At 37.7% G+C, this 24,574-nt stretch overlaps 1 protein-coding gene across 3 annotated transcripts in view; it reads left to right on the top strand.

Annotated features, from left to right (window-relative positions):
• Window positions 1-236: 236 nt before the first annotated feature.
• The window catches only part of ACSL6 (acyl-CoA synthetase long chain family member 6), a 141,245-nt gene continuing 116,907 nt past the window's right edge, over window positions 237-24,574 (top strand). For 2 of the 3 annotated variants that reach the window (XM_074290961.1, XM_074290960.1), the window contains exon 1: window positions 459-668. In XM_074290961.1, the coding sequence (XP_074147062.1) occupies window positions 620-668 (49 nt within the window). In that variant the 5' untranslated portion in view covers window positions 459-619. Of the gene's footprint in view, window positions 256-458; window positions 669-24,574 lie in introns of those variants that run through there. The other variant, XM_074290962.1, reaches the window with a different exon arrangement.

Below are 24,574 nucleotides of genomic sequence, written 5' to 3'. Positions count from 1 at the left end.
TCATTAACCTAATTTGAACTAATCATCCTTTATATCGGAATTATGAATTTTATCTGGTTGAGTGGATTTGCTAAAGATTTGTTTTCTCTTTAGTTAGCAGCCCCAAATCCAAGAACTCTGTAAGAACTCTATGACCCTTCACTTTGATCTCTGAAGGAGATTGAGAGGGGCCACAAGAAAGTGGGACTGAGCTCCACCCCACCCCCATCAACGTTCTCTCTTCTGGACTTGAAAAGCCATAGGCTGCCGGTCAAGGTGAGCACTACCTCATTGCACCCCCACAGGTGGATGTGACTTTATAGCCGGGGAGTAAGGAGTCCTCTGGACTGCAGGAGGAAGAGAGGTGGGGAGCAAAGAAGGAAGGGGGGGTGTGAGGAAGCGGAGGTGAGGGGGAGGGAAAAGGCTAAAAATAGCTTCTCCGCTGCGGGAACCAGGGTGGCGCTGATGCTGCGGGAGGCAGCAGCGGAGACATAGGAGGAAGCGACAGAAGCAGAGCGGGTCCTGAGGAGCCGCAGGAGAGGCCGCGGGCGCCTCGGTCTCTTTGTCCGCAGTGCGCGCAGCTGCAGCCCCGCCTGCCTCCTCCAGTCGCCCGCCCAGGCTGCAGTCACCTCCAGCAAATATGCTCACCTTCTTCCTTCTGTCCGGCGGCTCCCTCTGGCTGCTCGTGGGTAAGGCATCCCTCCCCCAACCCAGTTCCCATTAGGTGACCCCGGCCCCGAACCCCTCTGCCACGCTCTGGGCCAGCATCCTTTTTCTGGTTTAGTCTCACGCCGGCATCTTTTCTAGCCTCAGTTTTTGCCCATCAGCCGCTCTTGGCATAAATCTCTAGGCGGAACGCGTTCCGTTGGAGGAGGGAAGAGGATCGCTGGAAGACAGGAGTGGGTGGTGGTGGTCTTTGTCTTGCAGAGACAGCATGGGCCCTAATCGCAGGTTACTCTCTTTGGGAAGCCACCCCACACCGGGCCTCGGGGTAGGCAGTAGATTTGAGAACTAGAGACCTTGTGCCAGAAGTCGCGGCGTTCAAGGCCCCAAGGCCAATCAATATTCGTTCTTCTTGTGGGTTCTGGGGATACTGCATCACTTTTATTCTCAATATTGAGAAACTGTGCCCTTAGAAATCAGGGGTCTGCAGAAGAAGGTGCAGTTCAAGGAAGTGGGGGAGGGGCAGAGAGTGGCCTTCCCCATCCTTTCCCCTTACTCCTAACCTAGTCCTTTTCTTCTTCCAGCCTCCCTTTATTATCCCTTTTCTATTTCCCAGCCCATCCCAGCAGTTTCCTCCTCCCTTTACTACTCCATTCCATATCTTTCACACACCCCAGCTTTCCCATGTCTTCTCTCTCCCTGTCTCCACTCTATCCTCCCATCTTCCCCCTATCACTCTCCCGGTTCTTTCTCTCTCCCATCCCTTTCAACTCTCCCATTCCCACATTTATCGCTTTTGCCTTCATCTTCCTTCTTCCACTTCCTCACTTCTTCAACTCTCTTAATCCCCCCATCTGCCCCCTCCCCCATTCGCCCGTGAAGATAAGCTTTGCTGGCTGGAAGGGATTTTCTTGCTGACGTCAAGTGTGCTAATTTTACCTGTCGGCAGGAGCAGCTGCAGAAACTTTCAGTACTGGGGAGACCCATACTGACCTGGGAGCAGAGGGGGCTTACATCTGTGGGAACAGGTCCATAACATAGAACTCTCCTGCCTGGAAAGCAACTATTTGGTTCAATGCAAAGTGTAAAAGATCATGGGGGCAGTTGGGTCCCTCCAACTATCCCGTTCTAAAATACAGTTGCTCCTGAGATACTCTTCCACACTCACCCACAACCTTCTTTGCTGTGGAATGTCGGAGATAGATTTTAGACACCCTTGAGTTTAGCGCCTCATTTTTACCGGAAGCAGCAGAAGCATGAAAAGGAATGTTACTCTCCCTGGTTCATATTCAGCAAGTAAATGACAGAATCAGGATACAAAGCCAGGACTCCTGGCTCCGGGACCTGTTTCTACTATAGCAAGTTTTTGAAGTATGTGCTCCATTCCTTCAGAAAGGGAGGACATACCATGTAATAATAGAATGAAGCCATAACCAGGAGCCTCATCTCTGTAAATGATTCTGTAAGATCATACTCTTGCTACCCAGGAGACAGAAACAGCAAAGTAGATGGAAGTTACAAACAACTGGCATAAAGAAAAACTTCCTAATAGTTGAAACTGTGGACAAAAGTGGAATGGGCTGCCTCTACAATGAACAGTTTCTTAATACTAGAGAAGTTAACTGGAGGAAGAGTGATCATTGGTCAGGAAAATTATAGAAGGGGTTCTAGTGTTATTGTGATTGTTGTTCAGTTGTTTCAGCTGTCTGACTCTTTATGACCTTTTGTAGTCATGTTGTCATCACATCATCTTGGTAGAGATTTGCTATTTCCCTCTCCAGTTTATTTACAGATGAGGAAACTGAGGGTTAAAATTAAGATAGACAGTAGACAGTGTCACACAGTATCTGAAGTCACAGTTAACTCGTGAAGATGGACTCTTAGCAAAGCTATAATTATCAATTCTATTCCACCCTCAATTCCCTTCTCTGGCCTTCTACTGAGGACTCTACTGGACCAGGTGGAGAGGAAGTAGTCCATCTATAGCTTCCCATTTTAACTCTTCTCTTTAGTTATGTTAATAGCTCAGTTCTTTCTACTTGCTGGAGTAAATCACTATCAAAGCCCTTTAAGTTTCAGCATCATGGAATAAAATAAACTCTTACCACTTCACTGTAATTCTCTTCTTTGCTCTGAAATCAATTATATTACCTGGTCTCTTGGGTCTCCTCTTTCAACTTAAACTTCTGTGATTCTACAATTGATTCCTTTCTAAGATTCATGTTCCTCTTCTATAAAATAAGGGGATTTGACTGAATGATAACCAAAGACCTTCTGAGTTCTAACATTCTACATCTTAACATTATCATGCAAAATTATGACCAGAAGAGTAGCCATGGGAAAAGGGAAATTGGAAGGGTAGATCTCTGGTCTCCCTGAGAAAGTACTGAAATGGAAAGATTTGTGTCTCTGAATATCAGAGTCCTCATGGCAATGATGCTTATTACTAATGCCTAATACTGTCTCCCACAATGAAATATGAAATTTTTCAATTGGCTAAATATATCCCTGGAGGCAGACTTGGTGAACTCTCTGTGAAAGCAAGAGCCAGGACATAAGTCCTTAAGCTTGGAACTGAAAATGCCCATTTATTTACTGCCTCTTTAAAGAGTTACAAGCATACTTTGTTTTGTGTGATGGTCTGTTGACTTAAGTGTGAATCCAGTCATAACTTCCCACAGACTTACAGGACATTATTAGAATTGTTTATTTCTGCTATATCTTTGGTGGGTTTTGGCTTCACAAATTTTAGTTTTCATCCTTCTATCTTTATGTCCTATCTTATTCCCTTCATCCATCTCCCAAGGGTGATAATCAGTGACCTGGAAACACTTGGGTGACATTCTTAGGAAGCTCTATCTTAAAGGAGTCTTTTTGTAAGGACAAGAAAGTCTTTGACCAGAAACAATTCCACCCACATTCTCTTCTTTGTAAATCTAGATTTTTTTATGGCAGATTTTCTTTAAATTGGCACCATTATGCCAACTAAATTCATTTGTATTCCAACAGTGCCTGCCCACACTCATGCCTTACTTTAATTCAACAAACATTTATTAAACACTTGTGAATTCCAAGCTTTGGGGGGAAATGAAGATGAACACTTTAGCCTAGTATCTTGCAGATTTCATAGTCTAATGGAGGAGTGTGATGATACACAATTAAATATCATCTAAAGTAGATAGATATTCTGACATCCAAGTCATCCTTTAGAACCTCATTGTAGCTTGAAAGTAATCCAGGATTCTCCAAGATTATGCCAAAGAACAAATGCTCTGAGAGGTTCTGGCAAAGTAGAAAGACTTCCAAGTCAGGAGCAGGAATGGATCGGATGCCTGAGGCCAGCCTATTGCCTAAGAATCGAGGAAGATTTGCTTGGCTCAGCTACAGTGATGAATTTTTTAGCTGTACCAGTTGTCAAGACAAATATACTGAGTCATAGAGGAAGTCATAGTCTACTTTGGTGGTATAAATACTCACATGGACTAAAATCATGGATCATTTAAGTATTGAATAGTAGGGGCAAAGCAAGCAAATGGGAGAAAACAGAAAACATTTTTAACTGAGATCAAGGAAATATTCTTGGTCGAGATGGCACTTGAACTGAGCCCTGAGAGATGGGAGAGACCAAAAAGAAATGGAAAAGAACCAGTAATCTAGCATGTGAGAGGAACACTATGAAATTTCTAGCATTCTCTTTTGAAGTAATCTTTCAACAAGTCATACTCTCCACTGTCAAGAACCAAGTCACAAATTTACCCTATGAAAGAATCCTTCCCAGTTTCAATCATCCAATTCTGATAACTCCTTCTATCTGCACAGCAGTCAGAATGGAACTTGTAAAAGTAATAGCAATTCTTGGAGAATGAAACACAATCCTGGTCATCAAAAAATGGTGTATCATGACATCATCTTATCTTTGGGATCATTATCTTTTTTTCCCTTGCCATGGATCATTTGTTCAGACATGATAGTAACAAGTATAGAATACTTTTAAGGTTCATATAGTCTTGTATATGTGTTATCCATTTGACCATTCTGAAGAAGATGGCATTATTATCTACAGATGAGGAAAGTGAGACTGAGTTGGCACTTGTAAATTGATATATTCTGATTATTTCCAGATAGTTTCAAATTTGTCCCTCCTAGTTCCCTAGATAGATTGTGAGCTCTTAGAAGGCAGGGGTAGTCTTCTTTCTTATATCCCCATAGTGTCCAACAGGCCTTGATCAAGAATAATTTGTTCTATGTTTTAACATATATGACATGTGATCCCTGCTATCCAGGGAATGGGGGGAAGGAGGGGAAAATTTGGAACACAAGGTTTTGCAAGACTCAGTATTGGAAAAATGATACATGCATATGTTTTGTAAATAAAAAACTTTAATAAATTTTTTAAATTAAATTTAAATTTAATTTAATTTAAAAATTTTAAAAGAATAATTTGTTCACTCATTCTATCTGTTCATAAATATTTTTATCACCTAATTGAGATTAATCTATTATGCTGTTTTAATTCCTTGTATTTATAAATTATGATTGGTATTTTATTCTAAGCAGCAGCAATTTGATGATTTAAGATACAATTAAACTAACATTAAATAATAGGAAGAGTTTTCCTGTCACTATTTCAAAATCAAAGATCAGATTTTTTTTTTTAACCTTACTGTAGAAGGACTAGTTCTTTGAGGATCACTTCTGATTTTCAATGGAATTTGATAGACAGCCTTAGAACATTTCAGAGACATTATAACAGAACCTCACAATCTCAGAGTTGGAAGGGATATTAAGTGTCTTCTAGTACATTCAACCCATGCCCCCAGTCCAAATTGGTGTCAAGTTCAAAAAGAGACAGGGACTACTAAATCCTACATAAGGATCACTTAGAAAAACCATACATCAATATTATTCAGATTCTGTTGTATTTTTATTTATTTTATTAAATATTTCCCAATTGCATGTTAATCTCACTGTGGATATCCTGCATGTTTGACATCCCTATTCTATAATTTATCCAAGTATAGCTATCACTTCCACATCATAGAGATTACATCTGAAAAATCCACATAAAATGTTTTGGCCCTCCATTTGTGCCACAGAAAAAGATTTTTTTTTTTATGGAATGTTTACTTACCTTACTATAAAATTTGGGTTAAGTATTGGGTCACACCCACAGGTAATTCAGTTATTCATGATAATGAGAACAAGAGTACTTGGGCAGATACATCAAAATTGTTTTCCTCGGTTCATCTTTTAAACTCAACCAGAGATTTGTTTTTACCGAAAACACTGATTATAGAATTTTACCTTTCTCAAATCTTAAAGAATTGTATAAGTAAAAAGTATAGCAGTCAGAATGGAAGTTCTAAAAGTAGCAACAACTCTTGGAGAGTGAAACACAATCCTGGTCATCAAAAAATGGGCTATCATGATATCATCTTATTATTTGGAATTATTACCTTTTCTCCCTTGCCCTAGTTCATTTGTTCAGACATAATAATAACAGATACAGATTGCTTTTAAGATTCATATGATCTTGTATACGTATTATCCATTTGACCACTTTGAGGCAGATGGCATTATTAGCTCCATTTTACAGATGAGGAAAGTGAGGCTGAATGTCTTACTTAGGTCCTACAACTAGTAAACCAGGTGGGATTTCAGCTTTCTAGTCACTAAATAGCCCTGAGCTACAAGAAAAAGGAATGATTTTCAAAATAAACTAAGGATTAGCTTTGTGAGAGAAAAAGAAAAAAAAATTTTAAAAACACTTATTAAAATATATTTAAACAATTACATTTAGTTGTCAGACCTAACTACACCAAGATAACCTTAAATCAACTTGACTAAGAGCTTGCAATAAAAGATCAAACTGGATCACTAAAAAAAAAAAAAAGGCATCTAGTCATAGGCTCTACATTGTCTGCTATGTTGTCAAGTGTCATCTACAAGCTTCTTCAAAGCTCCCAAATAATTCTCATTTAATTTCTTATGTCAACCTAAAACCACAGTGGACAAAGTAGTGATATGAAAGGAATAACTGTATTCATATAGCTTTTGCTTGAAGATCAATAGACAGAGAGCCCACCACTTCCTGAGACATATCATTACACTTTAGTTAGGGTATTTTTCTGTAGCTCAAGTAATAACTGTGTTTCTTTTAAGTTTCTACTTCTATTACTTTTGGGCCTTTAGGGACAGAGTGAGAGAATTAAGCAATACTTTTTCCTTTATAGTACCTTTTATTGATACCTGTTCACAGTCAAAATATGAATTTCCACTGTGGGATAGATTCTCATAGGCATAACAAGTCACTAGAGAAATTCCAAAAGGATTTTGCCTGATGAAGGCATAACTAGAAAAGAATTCATTAAAAAACTGGATGACTGAAAGGATCCTTGTCTGTTGCCATTATCAGACTGATAAAATGTGCTGATAAAAGTTTAACAACCATTTGTCCACGGGGGAAAATGTGTTCTTCCTGTACTTTTAAATTTAACCTGCATTTTAACATTTCTCCATCAGTTTATAACGACAAGACCATTAACAAAACAATAAATCAAGTCTGATTTGTAGCACTGCTAATTTGAAGTGAAAATGCTGTCATTGAAAATTTACCAATTTGACCTGGCTCCATGTAACACTTGTCTACAAACCTCTTAGTCACTTTCCTTTTTTTTTTTTTTTTTAAACTATGTTATAATTGATTTAAGGTCAATTATATAATCTCTAACCCTTGTCATTACTGTGACTTAAGTTTCTAATGAATGACACTTTTTAATACCAACTTTACAATCTTTCAGATTACTCAGTTTGTATGACCTTCATTTCCACTCTATCTCCCACTAAAGTGATCTTATTTTAGACATCATCATTATTCAAATTTTCCCAAATGCTGCATTCCTTTGTCAGATTTATTCCCCTCTTCTTCCTTCTCCCTCATGTCTTTATTCCTTCCATACATGCTCTTTACCCTCATCATGAAGACCCTATTCTTCTTCTTGCTTTCTTTTTTCCTGAGGCAATTGGGTTAAGTGATTTGCCCAATGTCATACTGCTAGGCAGTGTTAAGTATCTGAGATTAAGTTTGAACTCAGGTCCTCCTGACTTCAGGGCTGGGGCTCTATCCACTGCACCACTTAGCTGCTGCTCCTTTTCTATCAAACAATCCTATTCTGGTCCTACTTTCCTATATGGAGTCAGTGTCCTCTAGTGGAGAGAACATTGCCTCTGGGTTCAAATTCTGCTTAAGTGACCTTGGGAAAGCTTTTGAACCTATTTTATTCTGAGGAAGCTAGGTTTAGAGACTGAAAGACATGAATTCATAATTATTATGTGACTATGTAAGTCACTTAATTTCCACTTATTTCAGTTGCTTCATTTGTAAAATAATGATAATAAGACCTACCTCCCAAGATTGATATGAAAAATGAGATATCTGGAAAAGGTGCAAAGGCATTATAAAAATGCTAGATGACTTGGAGATATTGTGCATTCAGGTCCAAATCACTTAAAGCAAATATGTCAATAAAGTGAGTCACACAAATTTTCTCAATACATAAAAGTTACATTTATACAAATCTGCAGTCTATTCAGTGTAGAATATTGCTGTCCAAAAATGCATATAACTTAATTTAAAATACTTTATTGCTTAAAAAAAAAAAAGGCTAACCATCTGAATTTTAATCTTTTTTTGCTGGTGGAGGGTCTAGCTTCAGTTTTGATGGCTGCTGAGGGATTAGGGCAGTTGTTGCTGAAAGGTAGCTGTGGTAATTTCTTTTTTTATTTAATTTTTTATTATAGCTTTTTATTTACAAAACATATGCATGGGTAATTTTTAAGCACTAACCATTGCAAAACCTTCTGTTCCAACTTTTCCCTTCCTTCCCTCCAACCCCTCCTCTAGATGACAGGTAGACCAATACATGTTAAATATGTTAAAGTATATGTTAAATACTATATATATATATATATATATATATATATATATATATATATATATATACACACACACACACACACACATATCCATATAGTTATTTTGCTTCACAAGAAAAATTGGATTTGTCCTTCATTCTTGAAGAGGACTGTGGCATCAGGGAGATGGTGCCATGACATTGAAGTGAATGAAGAGAATGGTGCAAGGTCACCTGCCTCTTTCTCCACTGGAGTCATGTGGGTTCAGTGGCAAGATATAAATCAGGATGACTGGAGATGGCTCTGGTTTACTCTACATAGAAAAGTCATATTAGATTGGGAAAGACTCTAGCTGTGGTAATTTCTTAAAATAAGACAACAATGATGTTTGCCACAACAATTGACTCTTCCTTTCATGAAAGATTTCTCTGTAGCATGTGATGTTGTTTGATTGCATTTTACCCACAGTAGAACTTCTTTCAAAATTGGGGTCAATCTTTTCAAGCTCTGCCACTCCTTTCTTAATTAAGTTTATATAATATCCATTAATATTGTTGTGTCTCATGGAATAGGGAGGACTGAGGAGAAAGAGAAAAAAAGAGGAACTTCCAGTTGGTGAAGCAATCAGAACACAACATTCATCAATTAAGTACTCCATCTTTTATGGGCACAGTTCATGGCACACCCAAATAAGTACAATAGTAATATCAAAGAACACTGATTACAGATCATCATAACATATCTATTAATAATGAAAAAGGTTGAAATGTGATATAGAGACATAATGTGAGCTTGTGCTATTAGAAAAATGTTAGATTTTCTTGATGCAGAGTTGCCACAAATGAGGTATGCCTGTATTATGTTTTTCCTTGTTTGTAAAAAACTGACTTATGAGGTCCCTTTTAGCTATTTATCTGTGAGCTTTCCTGACCTTTCTTGACTACTGTGGTCTGACTTTATCAGTTTACATCTGAATCTCTTGCCTCACTGACTTTCACCTTTTTTGTTCTATTAGCTCTTAGCCTTGGAAAAGTCCTATTTTCTATTCCTTCAAGATACTGAATGCTCTAAAACAGAAGCTCTATACCTAGCTTTAGAGTCCATGAATTTGGATGAGGAATTTTTTCTTTTAAGAAAAAATTTCTAATCAAAATTTAGCTTTTCCACCAATTATGAATTTTTAAAAAATCATTGTACTTAGAAATGTTCCATAGGTTTCACCAGAGTGCCAAAGAAATCCATCTCTCTATACACACACACACACACACACACACACACACACACACACAGAGTTAAGAAAGAGGAAATGAACCAATTGTGCTGAATTGATCCTCTATAAATTTACAGTCCAATATCAACTGGGCTGATGCTACTACAATTCTTTAAATGATCTCTTCTTGACTCTTTTTGTACAAGCTATTTCAAGCTCCCCATTCTACCTGTACAACCATCAGACTCAGCAGATAATCTAGCCTCTCATTTTTACCGAGAGTATTGGAGTCATCTTACATGACCTTCTTCAGCTTTCCTCTTTCCCTCTATGACTTCCCCTTCTTAGATTTCCAGTGGCACTTTGTCTAGATCTCACTTAAAATTAATGCAAAAATATATTGCATGCTACATTTTGGTATTTATTCTCACACCCACACTTTTCCTAGATTATGAAATTCATGAGTACTAGTATTATGCTTGTTCAATCTTGCTATCTCTACTAGATCCTAGCATAAAACTCTGAATATGATAGGTCTTTACTAAATGTTTGCTGAATTAATAGTGAATGATCTGTTGACTACAGCTATCTACTTCAGTGATGCAGCTCTTGACAATTTACAGTTGAGCTTCTTGCACTTCGCCACTCGGGGGAGATGGCAATACATGCCAGAGCTTTTGCCCTTTCTATTTCTCTTCAATTTCTGTGAAAATGTGAAAAGATTTGTCAAATATGGTTTATAGGATATAGTGACTGGGTCTGTGATTTCATTATTATAGAGAATTCTCAGGTGAGGAAACTCACTGTACCAAAGTAGGTCAGCAACTTTTCTGAAATTTATAGACTTAGTCACACAGTCAGTATTTGTTAAGAGTAAAAACTCGAATTTTATTTTTCCTCAATTCAAGGCATGCTTTCTATGTACTATACCATGTGCCTCGCCTTCTCAGTCTTCCATTAAAAAAAATCTAAGGAGCAATGACTCCTAATGTGTCTGCATTGGTTTCCCCTTTCCCTTCTAATCAAAATGGTTTCTTTATATGCCTTCAAGAATTTTAGATCAAAGAATCTTACCTATCCTTTCTTGGAATCCTTTGAAATGTGGACCTTTCTATATAGTCTTGTTCTCACTTTTGTCCTCTATTCGCTTTACCATTCCCCTTTGATAATATTAAGATCTGTCCCCAAAGGAGCACATCTCATTGCCCCAAGCACACCTGAGCATAGTACATTACAATTAAATGTTAAGGCCCATTAATAATGTGTGAAACATCAGAATCTGGGTGCACCTATATTGACATTAGTATTTTCTCCCATATATGATTTTCTTTTCTTTTGCAATTAGCTATCCTTACAGGAGTTAATAAAATATATGGAAATGATATGCTGTGCTTCCTTGTATTTGCTTCTCTCTTCCTAAGGCTAATGGTTAGGTTGTTTATGCAGTTTTTTGGGGAGGTCCAATTATACATTTCACCCACCCTCCCTAAACTAGACACCCTTAAGGTGGGCTCTGAGACTATATTAGCCTGATTTGGAATCATTTGGAATCTCTCCCTGAGTTATGGTGGGTGTAAAGGCTGTGTTCTAGCTGATTTACATACCCCTAAGAACTGTGTTCTTACATCCAAGTAAATCAATCAATCAATAAGTTTTCATGGAAAAGAATTAGAAATGATAATTCTTCCTAGATACATACCATCTTTTCTGTAATTCTAGTCCCTTAAGCAGAGGTTCTTCTTAATTTGATTAATCTAAAGGATGAATAATCTAATCTATAGGATTGTCCTAAATCATGAGAATTATTCTGGAAAATGTTAGTTTCAGTTTGCTTTCACGGCCTCATTCAGAACTTTGTGATCTTGGACAAACTCCTTTTTCCCCTAGGCCTCAGTTTCCCTATACATAAATGAATTAGGTAGTACTACATGATCCCATAAACATATTGCAGGGAGAAATGTTTTTTACATGCATCATTTGCCCTCCAAGCAACTGGTAAATATTTAATAGCTATTCTCTCCAAAATATGATTTATGTTTAAGTTTAATATTCATTGTTAATATTTTCACCATCACTTTCTTTAGTCTAGACAATCAAAACAATAAATCAAGACTTTTTTGGTACCATTTGAAAATGCTAATGTGTAAATGTTCACTCTGAAGTTTTAGCAATCAGTTCTCAAGGAATGGTAAGAGCTGACTCCAGAACTCTCCTAGATAGATATATAATTGATGCTTGTTTAAAAATTTGATCTTAGTCTGAATTGAGAGGAACCTGTCCATTCTTGAACTCTAGTCTCCTGTGAGAAATAGTCCTTCGAGTTCTGGGAGCTCACATTCTAGCTGATGAGACAATTCATAGGAATGGGACTTAAATTGACATGTTCAGATCACATCTAGGATATTTTGTTTAATTCTAAGCAAGCACATTTTATGGAAGACATTATAATCTGGAATCTATCCAAAGAAAGATGACTAAGATGGTGAAAAGACTAGAAACCAGGGTACATGAGGATCAATGAATAAACATGGAATGCTTAAATTACAGCAAATTGGGAAGTAGATGTGCAGAGAGGCAAAGAATGATAACAATTTTCAAGTATTTGAAGGAATAGCATGTGAAAGGGGGGAAGCCGTGTTTGGCTTCGCCCCAGAAGACCGAAAGATGGCACAATGGATAAAGTGCAGGACCTGGAATTCAAATTTGGCCTCACACATGCATTAGTTGTGTGACCCTAGCAAGTAGCTTAATCTTAGCTCCTTCAGTTCCCTCATCTGTAAAATGGAGTTGATAATAATGCCTACCTACCTCCCTGATTTGTTATAGGGATCAAATGAGATCACTATTTGTAAAGTGCTTAGCATAGTATTTGGCTTATAGTAAGGTACTTAATAAATATTTGTTTCCTTCATTCTTTTTGTCCTTCTTCCCTCTTTCTCTTCTTACCTCCCTCCCTCCCTTCCTTCTCATCTCCCTTTGTTTTTTCTCTTCTCTTCCTCTTATCCATCCTCTTTTCTTTCCTTCCTTCCTTCCTTCCTTCCTTCCTTCCTTCCTTCCTTCCTTCCTTCCTTCCTTCCTTCCTTCCTTCCTTCCTTCCTTCCTTCCTTCCTTCCTTCCTTCCTTCCTTCCTTCCTTCCTTCCTTCCTTCCTTTCCTTTCTTCTTGAAAACACAACTCCAAGAAATAAGTACAAGTTTCAGAGAGGCAGGCAGGTTTAGGCTGGGTAGAAGGTTTTTAAGAACTAAATCTATCCAAAAATAGAATGGATCCCCTAAAGAGGAAGTAGACTTTGCCAGTAGATTTTTTTCAGATACATTTCAAACTAAATTATTCTTAGATCCCTTTTAGGTCTGAATTTCTGTGGTGTTCTGGATTTGTAGAAGGAAGAATATTAGGCTCTTGCTGATATCGTTTTTTTAAAAAGATGGTTTGTGCTTCTTTTTTGTTGTTTGTTGATATGACACAGAGAATTGTGATTCATACAGAAGGAACAGAATCTAAGCTTGGGAGAGAACAGATAGGAAATGGAGTTAAGCAAATCTCTTCTAATACAAAGCTTGGGCTCCCTAGCACCCTGTCCATGTGGTGGACCAGTGAAGAGGGCTTTTATTTAAGCCTACCCGTGAGGGCCAGACCTCTAGAAATGTATACTTGAATCAAGGACAGCAGGGTGCTTATAGTTAAGCACCTACTCAGTGTGATTGATGGGATAATAGTTTTCTAGTTAAACATTACTTAATGTAATGATGTAATCACTCTAGTTGGCATATACTTAGTGTGATTTGGTGATGTAATGGCTAAATTGGCACTTGCTCAGTTGCTGTGATGACATAATCTTACTGAGGTATTTAAGGGCTGAGAAGACTAGAACTGGGAGTCTCAGCTACAGACACAGGAGAAGATGCCAGACTCCAGATTCCATCTTTGACCAGCCTCTTGGTAGCTCTCCTTCCTCTTTCACTCCTCCACTAAGACCAAGGACCAAGGCTGGTCCAGAGATCCTCTAGAAAGCTAGTCTGCATAAAGCAGGATTCCCCAGCTTTCTAGTTGGAACATTCTTGGTTCTCTAAGGAATCTTGAAATTTGTCAGACCCTATGTATTTATTTCACAAAGTATCTTCCTCTTTCCTTAGTCTCTCTCCTGGCAGATTTATTGCCCATAACCCACAACTTATTGAATCAGTTATTCTTTCCTTCAAAATGCCATCCTCAAAGAGGTATTTATTAACTTTCTTTCACTAGCTGTGAGTCAAGATGTGCTATTCCTCCAGGTCCATCCTGGAATGCATTCAGAATGGGAGACATGAAAAATGCATTTGTGACTTTATTGAAATTACCGAAGGAACTTTAGATGGTCTATTTCTCCACTGTCCCTGAAATCTATGGTGAAGACTAGCATCCCATTTTATCTATTTTTTTACTACCAGAAAGTTCTCCCATAAAATCTACACAGAAATTCCAGCCAAAGCACCTAAGTAGGAAGACTTAATATGTCTCACCTTTTCATATATACAAATTGTCTGTAAACTAATAAATAGTTATTTTCTGGGTCAGCCCTGATTGGGGTGGGGGAGGGGAAGGCAAAGCCATAAATAGGGTTTGTTGCTTAGGGTTTTGCTCAAAAGAACCAAATTTAAAGGATATAGACAACATGTAGCAAGAACTACAAGAAGTCAGATCCACAGGTTGGTTTTTTTTTTGTTTTTTTTTTTTTTGTTTGTTTTTTTAAGGGTCCACTATGTACCAGGCATTGTGCTAAATAAGCACTGAGGATAGGAGTACAAAAAAAGACAAAAGACAGCCTCTTCTCTCAAGAAACTCATAGTCTAATGGGGAGATTATGTAAAACTATGTACATGTAAACTATATGTAGGGATTTATGTAAAAACTAAGTACATGTAAAAACTACATGCAAGCAACATAAAGATAGAAAGGAAAGATTAGGAACAGTTAACATGTGATAGGCATTAGCATTAAGAAGAATGGGAAAAGTTTCTTATAGAAAGCAGGATTTTAGCTGGGGACTTGAAGAAAGCCAAGGAAATCAGGACACAATAGTAGTTCCCAGGCATGGAGTGAAGGAAGTATAAGGAAAAGGTCCAGAATGAGGAGGTGGAGTTCTGTGGAGGAGCTACTACGGTGCTAATCTACCAGATTATAAAGGACTTAAAAAGACTGGGGATTTTGTAGTTTACTCTGGAGATAATAAGGAAGCAATGGAATTTACTGAATAAGAAATGGAGAGGGTAAGATAGCCGGTCAGACCTGTGCTTTAGAAAGATTAATTTGGTAATTGTGTGGAGGATAGACTGGAATGGAGAGAGGCTTTGGATAGAAAAACAAATTTACAGATAACTACAAGTATAAGTGTTAAGTACTTGTACCAGGCAGTTTCAAAAGAGTGAAAAGTTAAAAAAAAGTTAAAAAAAAAAAAAGAGAGAGAGAGAAAAAAAGTTAGCATTAGTTAATTGTTGTTCACTCTTCATTTTTGAAGAGGACCAATGACATATGGGAAATGACTTATATGTAGTCAACCTCACTGAGCTATTTGATAGAAAATAAAAAAAAAATCAAATCAAAAAAAAAAAAAAAAGCTCCCTTTTTGCCACCCCACATTGACCCCTCCTCCTATATTTGTCAACCAGTATCAAACCAAGTTTGATGAAGGCCAAACTTGGTGCCATTAATCCCTGACTTGATTTTCAATATTTGCCATGTCACAAAAATCTCTAATTATGATGTTGCCCATAGGTGATGTAAGCCTTGCACTGAACCAGCCAGTCTACCATGTTGTCCCCTGTGCTTTTTCAAGAACAGTGAAATTCATTCATTTCTTCAATAGTCATCTTATAAAAATGCCTGCTGTGTTTCAGGATCCTGTTGTGTCCTGCTTTCTAGAGCCCCTACACCGGAGGTGATTAAAATATTGGGTCATGCTTTCTAGAGCCCCCAAGTTGAGGTGTATAAAGTATGGGCTAGCTCCTTGGAGGGTCTCAGAATCGGCCAGAGTCAGGATAAATCAAAGTCCTTGGTCTTTAGGGGGAGAAGTGAAGGAGGCAGGCAAGCTGCCAAAGATATATCCTGGATTCTGGAGCCCAGAGTCTCCAGCCTCTCTCCTTCTCCTCTTGCTGCCAAGTGACTCTGACTTCTCTCTCTCAGCCCTCCAATCCTTGCCTACTATTATCTCAACACCAAATATTCAGCAAGCACCAATGGTGAGAAGAGCCATCACATCACCATGTCATCTAAATATGTATCTAGAGCCATTATTTCACATTGAATAGGTAATTAGCCTTAAGTGCTAGGTTTTCTGATTCAGCATACTACCTTTTTTGGAGTTTCAAACCTCTACAAGGGTGACAAAACATACTGTGCTTTCTAGAGCTCCCACACTGGGGTGATTAAAATATTGTGTCCTGCTTTCTAGAGCCCCCAAGTTGGGGGGACAAAACATACTGTGCTTTCTAGAGCCCCCATGCCAGGGTAATTAAAATATACCATCTTAATGGAGAAGTGATGAGGAGGGAGGAAAAATGGAGTCCGTTTATTCGAAGGACTTTCTCCTTTTTATACCCTCATACCCTTATGTAAGAAAAACAACACTGGACATGTGCCAAGTATATACTGTGCATATGGGACCACATGAACAACTTACTATTGTATGTAGTTTGCCACCTGCTATCACTCTGCTTCAATCACAACTCAGGTTGTCACCACCCCCTGACTTTTCAGGAAGGCTGAGACTCTTTAGGGGAGATGGGGAGCCAAACCAGACATTGTTAGCAGGTTCCCTCTGGGCAGAAGGATCTTATACCTCTCCTAGAGTTTCCCCATTTACTGTGGCTCTCTACATGATCCTGTGCCAGGTCTAAAGAACAAAGATTTCTGTCCTCAAGGAGCATCTAGCATAGTGGTTGGCACACACCAACACATGCTATACAACAGACACATTACAAAATAATATATTAGTATACTACAGCATAATATATCATAAAATAGTATAGTATTTTAATCATAAAATACTATTTTAATCATATTAATATAATAATTACATTATTTTATTACTATATTAAAATAGCATATTAATCACAAAACATTTATTAAATACTTACTATGTGCAAGGCACTTAATACAGGGATATAAAGTAAGGTTAAAGACAGTCTCTGTCTTCAAGGAGCTCACATTATAAATTAGGAAGACAACATATTAATAACTTGGCACATAGTGGAAGCTGTATAAGATAAGAAAAAAGACTGGTACAAAGAAATTCTGCATGGGCCAGTTTGGGAGGCAGGTCCTCTGGAATTCAGCCCACTTCTTTGCCATCATATTGTTATACAAGTGTTTCAATCCTTGCTGGTAAACTGCTTTCTTCTTAGCCATCCAGAGCTGGTATACTTTTCTTAACAGTTTTCCTGAATTTGGACCAAGAAAGAAAGCTAGAAAAAAATAATAATGTTTTTGGGGAAAAAGCAAACAAAAAAAACCAAAGGCATAATATGTACTTGTTAAATATCTGAATTCTCAGGAGCCTCTTGGCAACCCAGATAGTACCTGCTAGGTACCTGGTGTCAATATCCACTCCATTTTATGTCCCCTTAAATTCTGTGGGTTACTCTCTCTGTTCCTTCCTATTTGCAATCTTTTCATTCCATTCTTGGACATTTTGCTGAGTGAGGTTATTATCATCTTGAAAGAGGGTAATATGGAGTCTAGAATCAGGATGCAGGTGACCTTGATTTATCTGACAGAGAAAGGGCAGAAATTATTGAGGATAGAGGAAGAGGAGTTTATTTATTTATTTATTTATTTATTTAAAAATTTTTTTTACTATATATATATATTTTTTATAATATTATCCCTTGTATTCATTTTTCCAAATTACCCCCCCTCCTTCTATTCCCTCCCCCCAATGACAGGCAATCCCATACATTTTACATGTGTTACAATATAGTCTAGGTACAATACATGTGTGTGAATATCATTTTCTTGTTGCACAATAAACATTAGAATCCGAAGGTACATGCAACCTGGGAAGACAGATATTAGTGCTAACAATTTACATTCACTTCCCAGTGTTTCTTCTCTGGGTGTAGTTATTTCTGTCCATCATTGATCAACTGGAAGTGAGTTGGATCTTCTTTATGTTGAAGATTTCCACTTCCATCAGAATACATCCTCATACAGTATTGTTATTGAAGTGTACAGTGATCTTCTGGTTCTGCTCATTTCACTCAGCATCAGTTGATTTAAGTCTCTCCAGGCCTCTCTGTATTCCTCCTGCTGGTCATTTCTTACAGAGCAATAATATTCCATAACCTTCATATACCACAATTTACCCAACCATTCTCCAACTGATGGACATCCATTCATCTTCCAGTTTCTAGCTACAACAAAAAGAGCTGCCACAAACATTTTGGCACATATATGTCTCTTTCCGCTCTTTAGTATTTCTTTGGGATATAATCCCAGTAGTAGCGCTGCTGGGTCAAAGGGTATGCACAGTTTGATAACTTTTTGGGCATAATTCCAGATTGCTCTCCAGAATGGCTGGATTCTTTCGCAACTCCACCAGCAATGTATTAGTGTCCCAATTTCCCCACATCCCGGAAGAGGAATGGAAAGGAAAATCAACTTGGCAAAATTCAAGATGGAAAAGAATTAGAAGTTATATAAGTCCATAATAGATAAATTCTATTTGGAAAAAAAAATTAAGTGGATCTGGTCCTCAGGAAGTTTAAAGTATTAATAGGGAAACAAAAGGTAATTCCAGCTGACTAGAGAGAAGGTTAAAGTGACAGGTGCATAAGAGGAATAGGAATAAAGTGCTATGGGGAAGAGGGCTAGAAGGGGAAAAAAATCACTTCAATGTTCAGGGATCAAGGAATACTTTATGGAGTCAGTGGTATTTAAATTGGACTTTGAAGGATTTTCTTTTGGACCAGATATGTAATTTCACTGACAGAAATAATTCCCATTGAGAGGATGCCCATCGATTTGAGAATGGCTGAATAAATTGTGGTGTATGATTTGTCATGGAATATTGTTGTTCTCTGGGAAGGAATGAACACAATGCTCTTAGGGGAAAAAAAAGTCCTCCATGAACTCAAGCAAAGTGAAATGTACTGTATACAAAGTAATAGCAATGTTCTGAATGACCAGCTGTAAATGACTTTGCTATTTTCAGCAGTACAATGACCCACGGTTACTCTGAAAGACATGAAAAATCCTATCCATATCCAAAGAAGAAACTGATTGTGGCTGAATACAAATTGAATCATTAAAAAAATAATTTTACAAGTTTAACCTATATTAGATAACTTGCTGTCATGGGGATGGGTGAGGAGAAGAGGAAGGGAGAAAAATTTAGAAAACAAGGTTTTGCAAGGAAACTATTGAAAACTGTCTTTGTATTTTGAAAAATAAAAAGCTTTATTAAAAAAAAAAACAATTTACAATAAGGAAACCTGAGGCAAGTTCTGATAAGATAGCATCTACTTTGCACTTAGAGAGAGAGAGAGTTTTGGTGAGAGAGTAAATGACTTTTCTAAGGTCACTAAGCCTGATAGGGCCTGAGGCTGAAAGGTTTTCTGTCTCTGAGGTTGATTCTTACCTTGCTGAGCTTTCAATAGGCAGAATTGGTGAAGGGAAACATTCTGGGATAGAAGGAATGCCATAAGCTGAGTGCTAGCAAGTCATTTAAAGTGCCTGGAAATTTATCACATTTTTAGTCTTGGGTTGGGACAAGATTAAGTATAATAACATAAATATAATAACTAACATTTAAATAGCACTTTAAGGTTAACAAAGCACTTTACAAATATTATCTCATTTTATCCTCCCCCAAACTCTGAGAAGTGCTATGATTAGCCTCACTTTAAGAATTAGGAAACTGGAACTCAGAGTGTAATGCTGGAGAAAGTGAGGCAAGATAGAGATTAGAGAGTCTTTAATATTTTATTTGAAAGGAAGAGCTTGTGCTGGGGACATGCTGCCCCCAGGGCTGATGTCCAAAGCATCCAGCAACCAATGTGAGCTCTCAATGTTCCAGGATTGAACAGAACAATTAAGAACTGAGGCAGAACAATTTAGGGAAACTGAGTCAGGACAATAAAAGGGCACTGTGGCACAGCAAGAGAGATTAAGTGATTTGTCCAGAATAATACCACTAGTATATCTGAGGTCAAATTTGAACTCAGGACTTCCTGATTCAAATCAAGTACTCCATCTACTTTGCCATCTAAGTAGACTCATGTCTGACAACTTGGCTTCCAGGGGAACATCCATATTATCCAACAACCTCTTTGGAAGAACCAAAACATATGCCATTGGTCAAGGTTATTCTGGCTCCTAGGAGGACCTCCTTCATTGTTTGGAGATACATAGCTCTCAAGTTGGTTTCTAAATAAAATTTCTTAACTGCTTTGAGTCTGTGTCCTTTAAGGACAAATGCTCACAAAATATTGGGTTTTAGTCCTGGCTAGTAAGTTGCTTTTCTGTTTACTCACCCAGAGCTTAATTAAGTTTTGTCATTGATAGATATTTCTTTTGGAGTTGGGACCTAGCAGACACAAGAAAAAAAATTGAAATGAAAGTGCTCACTAGTAAACATTTGGGGGGTGTAGGAAGCAATACCAACAAAAATAGTCCACCAAAATACCAATTACTCCCTAAAAGCTGAATTTAGGAAACCTTACAGAGATGATGATAATTGTCATGCAGGTCTACACCTGTTCTCACTCCAGGAAACTTCGGATGGATAGATTGAACTCACATGATCACAAGACATATCAACTCTTTCTCTCTTACATGAACAGCTTGGTAATGGACATTTCTGCTTGATGCTCTGACAAAATATAAAACCCTGATGCCCTAGAAGAGATTTTCAGTGAAAATCAAAGGGGTGTCCATCCTGAATTCATCAAACTCTGCCGCTTCCAAGCTGTATTCCCCAGCAATACTTGGTCCAAAAACCATCCTGACCTGAAAGGAATTTTTGTTGTGCAGTGAGAATAGCTCCAGTCTGGCCAGACTTGTGAGCCAGAGTGCAGGATAAAAAACCCTTTCATATGACAGGCTGGGGAGAGTGGTGTGATGCTGAGGCTTGCCAACAACAATTCAAGCTTGTGTTCCATTTTAAAATGTCTATTTGCATATCCCCCCATTCACTCAATTTGATCAAACACATTTGAAAAGGCAAAGTTCTCAGCCATTGAGACTAAAGAATGAACTGCCTGAACACTGAGCCCTGGACTTTTAACACTTTGAAAACTGCCAGCTTGGAGTCGGGGATAGAGAGTATAAAGAAGCTGCTGTCCCACCTTGGAGGAGGCCACATTGGGGAGATGTATTTTGCTTGTGATTTACACAGATCCAAAAACTGGGGATTAAATTAAGGGTCTTTGTGACCTTCCCAAATCTCCTACAATAAAAAGGGTGGAGATATTTGGGAAAAGAATGTTAGTTATTCCAAGAGCTAAGAAGTAGGATCAAAGGGTATGGGCATCTCTTTGTGGTATTTAAGCCGCCAATTTCAGGCCCCAGTAGAGGAATCAGGAAATGGCACCATTCAAAAGTAAAAAGTTCAAACTTCCAATTTCTTTTCTCACCACCCTCTCTGTGTGTGAGAAAGGCAATGGGAGAAGATCCGAAATCGAGTATTTAATAATTCAGATCATTTTTCAGATATGCATATATATATATATATGGATCCCCATTTTTACTGCTGGGGATTATTTCAAGTTTTGTGGTTATCTATGAGTTATCTAAACCAGTAATAATGCACTAGGAGTATTCTGTTTTCAGAAGAGTTATAGACTTTGAAGTATCTGTAAATCAAAATGTACAGGAAATTAGTCAAAATAACAAGATCACTATCAATCTTCATGTTGTCTTTTCATTCATGAGTATATTAAGGACCTGTGATTTCTCGTGGGAACTTCTGATATAAGGAACCTCTTACTTCTTTCACTCAATCTTCAGTACATCCAAAATATGTGTTCTTAGATTACTCATCCTAGGTCACATCTGGGTACTAGTCATCTAGTTAAGTGTCAGAAGTTGAACTGGAATTTGAGGCTTCCAGATTTCCAAGTCAAAGCTCTCTCTCCTCTCAGCCATGCTGCCACTCTTTATCAGTTCAAAAGGACTATGAACTGTGTTTTTAAGGAAAAGACACATTCATTGTCTAAACTTGAGTAAGTCACTTTGGAGTTTTTGCCCTTTATCACTTTTTGTTTGATTGTTTTTTATTGTTGTTGTTGTTTTAAATAACAATGTCTTACGAATAGCAAGAGTAGAGTAGTGAATAGAGAACTGACCTGGGAGTCAGGAAAACAGGATCACATATTGATTTAAAGTGACCTTACAAGTACTTTTTTCATTTTACATATGAGGAAACTGTGTTTCAGATTGGTAAGGGGATTGCCTGGTTACAGAATCAATATCATTTTGTATTATGAGCAGAACAACTCTATTTTTCATTGAATCTGCATTTTTATTTCAGTTTTCCTCAGATCTCTCTAAGTCATTGCTTCATTATCACACTTATATTCAAAGTCTATAACTTTTTTGAAAACAGAATACTCCTAGTGCATTATTACTGGTTTAGATAATTCATAGATAACCACAAAACTTGAAATAATCCCCAGCAGTAAAAATGGGGATCCATATATATATATATATGTATATATATATGCATATCTGAAATACTTTTTTTTTTACTAATGACAAATCATTATTGATATATTTTTTAAAAATTGAAAACATTAGTTTTTCCTTTATTTCTCTAAGAGAGCTTAGTATCCAACCTGATGTATTTTGTTATAGAATTTTATTTTGGGGCTCATTGCTGATATTTACTTATTTTTCCTTTCTATTATTCTTCAGTTTGGGTTCTTTTAATCCATAACATTCAACATGTAACTTTTGATTTTGGAAGATTTTTTTCCTGCTTGCTAATGACCTTGAGAATTTTTTTTTCTTTTTTGGAGAAATTCTGTTGTGAGGCTTTTTTACTCTCCTTCCCCTCTCCCCCATAGATACACTTTAAAAATAATTTAATGGCATACTCTAGGCAATAAGGTTATAAGCATTTATTAAGAATTTACAATTTTTTAGGCACTGTGCTTTAAACTAGATACAAAAATACAAGCAAAAAGAAAGATAGACTTTGCTCTCAAGGGATTTACATTCTAAGGGAGGAAAACAACGAAAGGGAATTGGAAAGATGGGTCATGGTTTTGATACATAGGGACAGGAGAGGAATGGAGCCTGGCCTGGGCCTCTTCTGGAACTAGAGGCTTCAGAAAGAGCTCACCAATGGGAAAAGAGACTAATCCTAACAGAAGAATATTCTATCTTGAGAAAGCTTAGAGGGATTGGTTAGATGTTTCAAGGCAAGCAGGTCCCAAGCACTGAGGGAATTTCTAAATTGAAATAATATGGTTTGGAAATCTGGGAGATAGGAATAAAGTTGGGATTAAGTTCCCACAGACTTCCATTTTGTCAAATTCATTCTCTTCATTGTCTCTATAATCAGTTCTGGTATCACTTGTTTTGAAATCACAAATTTGTTCCAGTGCAATTGAGACATTGAGATAGTTTGAGAATAACATGAATTTTATGTTTGCTTATGCTACTGAGGAAACTGCTACATGGTGGTGGGGTATTCATCATGGAGGTAGCCTTTATGAATGGTTTGGTGGATGAGATTGGTGGCTGTCACCATGAAGTGGGAAGAGGAGATTCCTCAAGAAAAAGAGATAAATGTCTGGCTCCAACCAGTAGAAAGCAATACTATAGTAATCTTCTTCCACTCAGGATATGATGAGAACTACTAGGGGTGAATGGGTAATAATACCATGGGGAGTGAGAAATGGGGTCTAGAGAGACAGGCCCAGAAAGGAAGAGAAGACAGGGAATCACTTTCCCTCAATGCAACCCGAGAACACACTTGAAGATCACCTGCCCCCCTTAACCCCCACTACCATCAAGTCATCTGCCCAAGAAAAGTTGAGCCATCTGTGGACTGACACTATAGTGGGGAGAACTCTAAGGCACCTCTTAAAAGACTGTGTCAAAAGTCTCCAATTCCCCATCACAGGGTGATTCTACCTATGCCCTTCATAGGGCAGCAGCTAGCATTGTCAGTGTCCTGGATGCCACAGAAGGAGTACCTCATGTAGCGGTTGTGGTGACTTCCCCTGGAGCTGAGTTTGAGAATTGTCCCACTAATCCTATTTCTCCCATAAGCCCTTTTCATTGTGTAATTTCTGGAATTTACCACATGTCTCAGCAGCTTTCTCATCTTGGAACATCTATTCATCCCTGTAACCTTCATCTGCCATTGATAAACTCTTCATGTAGCCTCTATTTTGGGGAAAGAGGCTAAGCAGGTCTTGCATCATTACCTTCCCACATTACCCTTCCAACTTTGCTTATGATTCTTGGGATTTTGCCAAGATGTCCACCTCTACTCCACTTTTTGTCTCATTTTTATGCATTGTCTTCTCTCATTAAAAATTAGTAAATTCTGTGAGAGCGAGGGACTGTCTTTCTTTCTTTCTTTCTTTCTTTCTTTCTTTCTTTCTTTCTTTCTTTCTTTCTTTCTTTCTTTCTTTCTTTCTTTCTTTCTTTCTTTCTTTCTTTTTTGACTTAATTACCTGAGATACAGTAAGTACTCAATAATGCTTGTTGACTTATTTAACATTTGTAAATGAGTTCCTTTTTCCTATTCCTTATTGTCCATCAAAAATGTACCTAGCAATATTGTCCCAAGGAGGCAACATAAAATTAACTTTTTCAAGAC

Source organism: Sminthopsis crassicaudata, chromosome 2, assembly GCF_048593235.1.
Source record: "Sminthopsis crassicaudata isolate SCR6 chromosome 2, ASM4859323v1, whole genome shotgun sequence".
In the NCBI taxonomy this organism is placed as follows: domain Eukaryota; kingdom Metazoa; phylum Chordata; class Mammalia; order Dasyuromorphia; family Dasyuridae; genus Sminthopsis; species Sminthopsis crassicaudata.
Note: the sequence above shows the minus strand (reverse complement) of the source record. Positions and strands in the feature narration are given on the sequence as shown.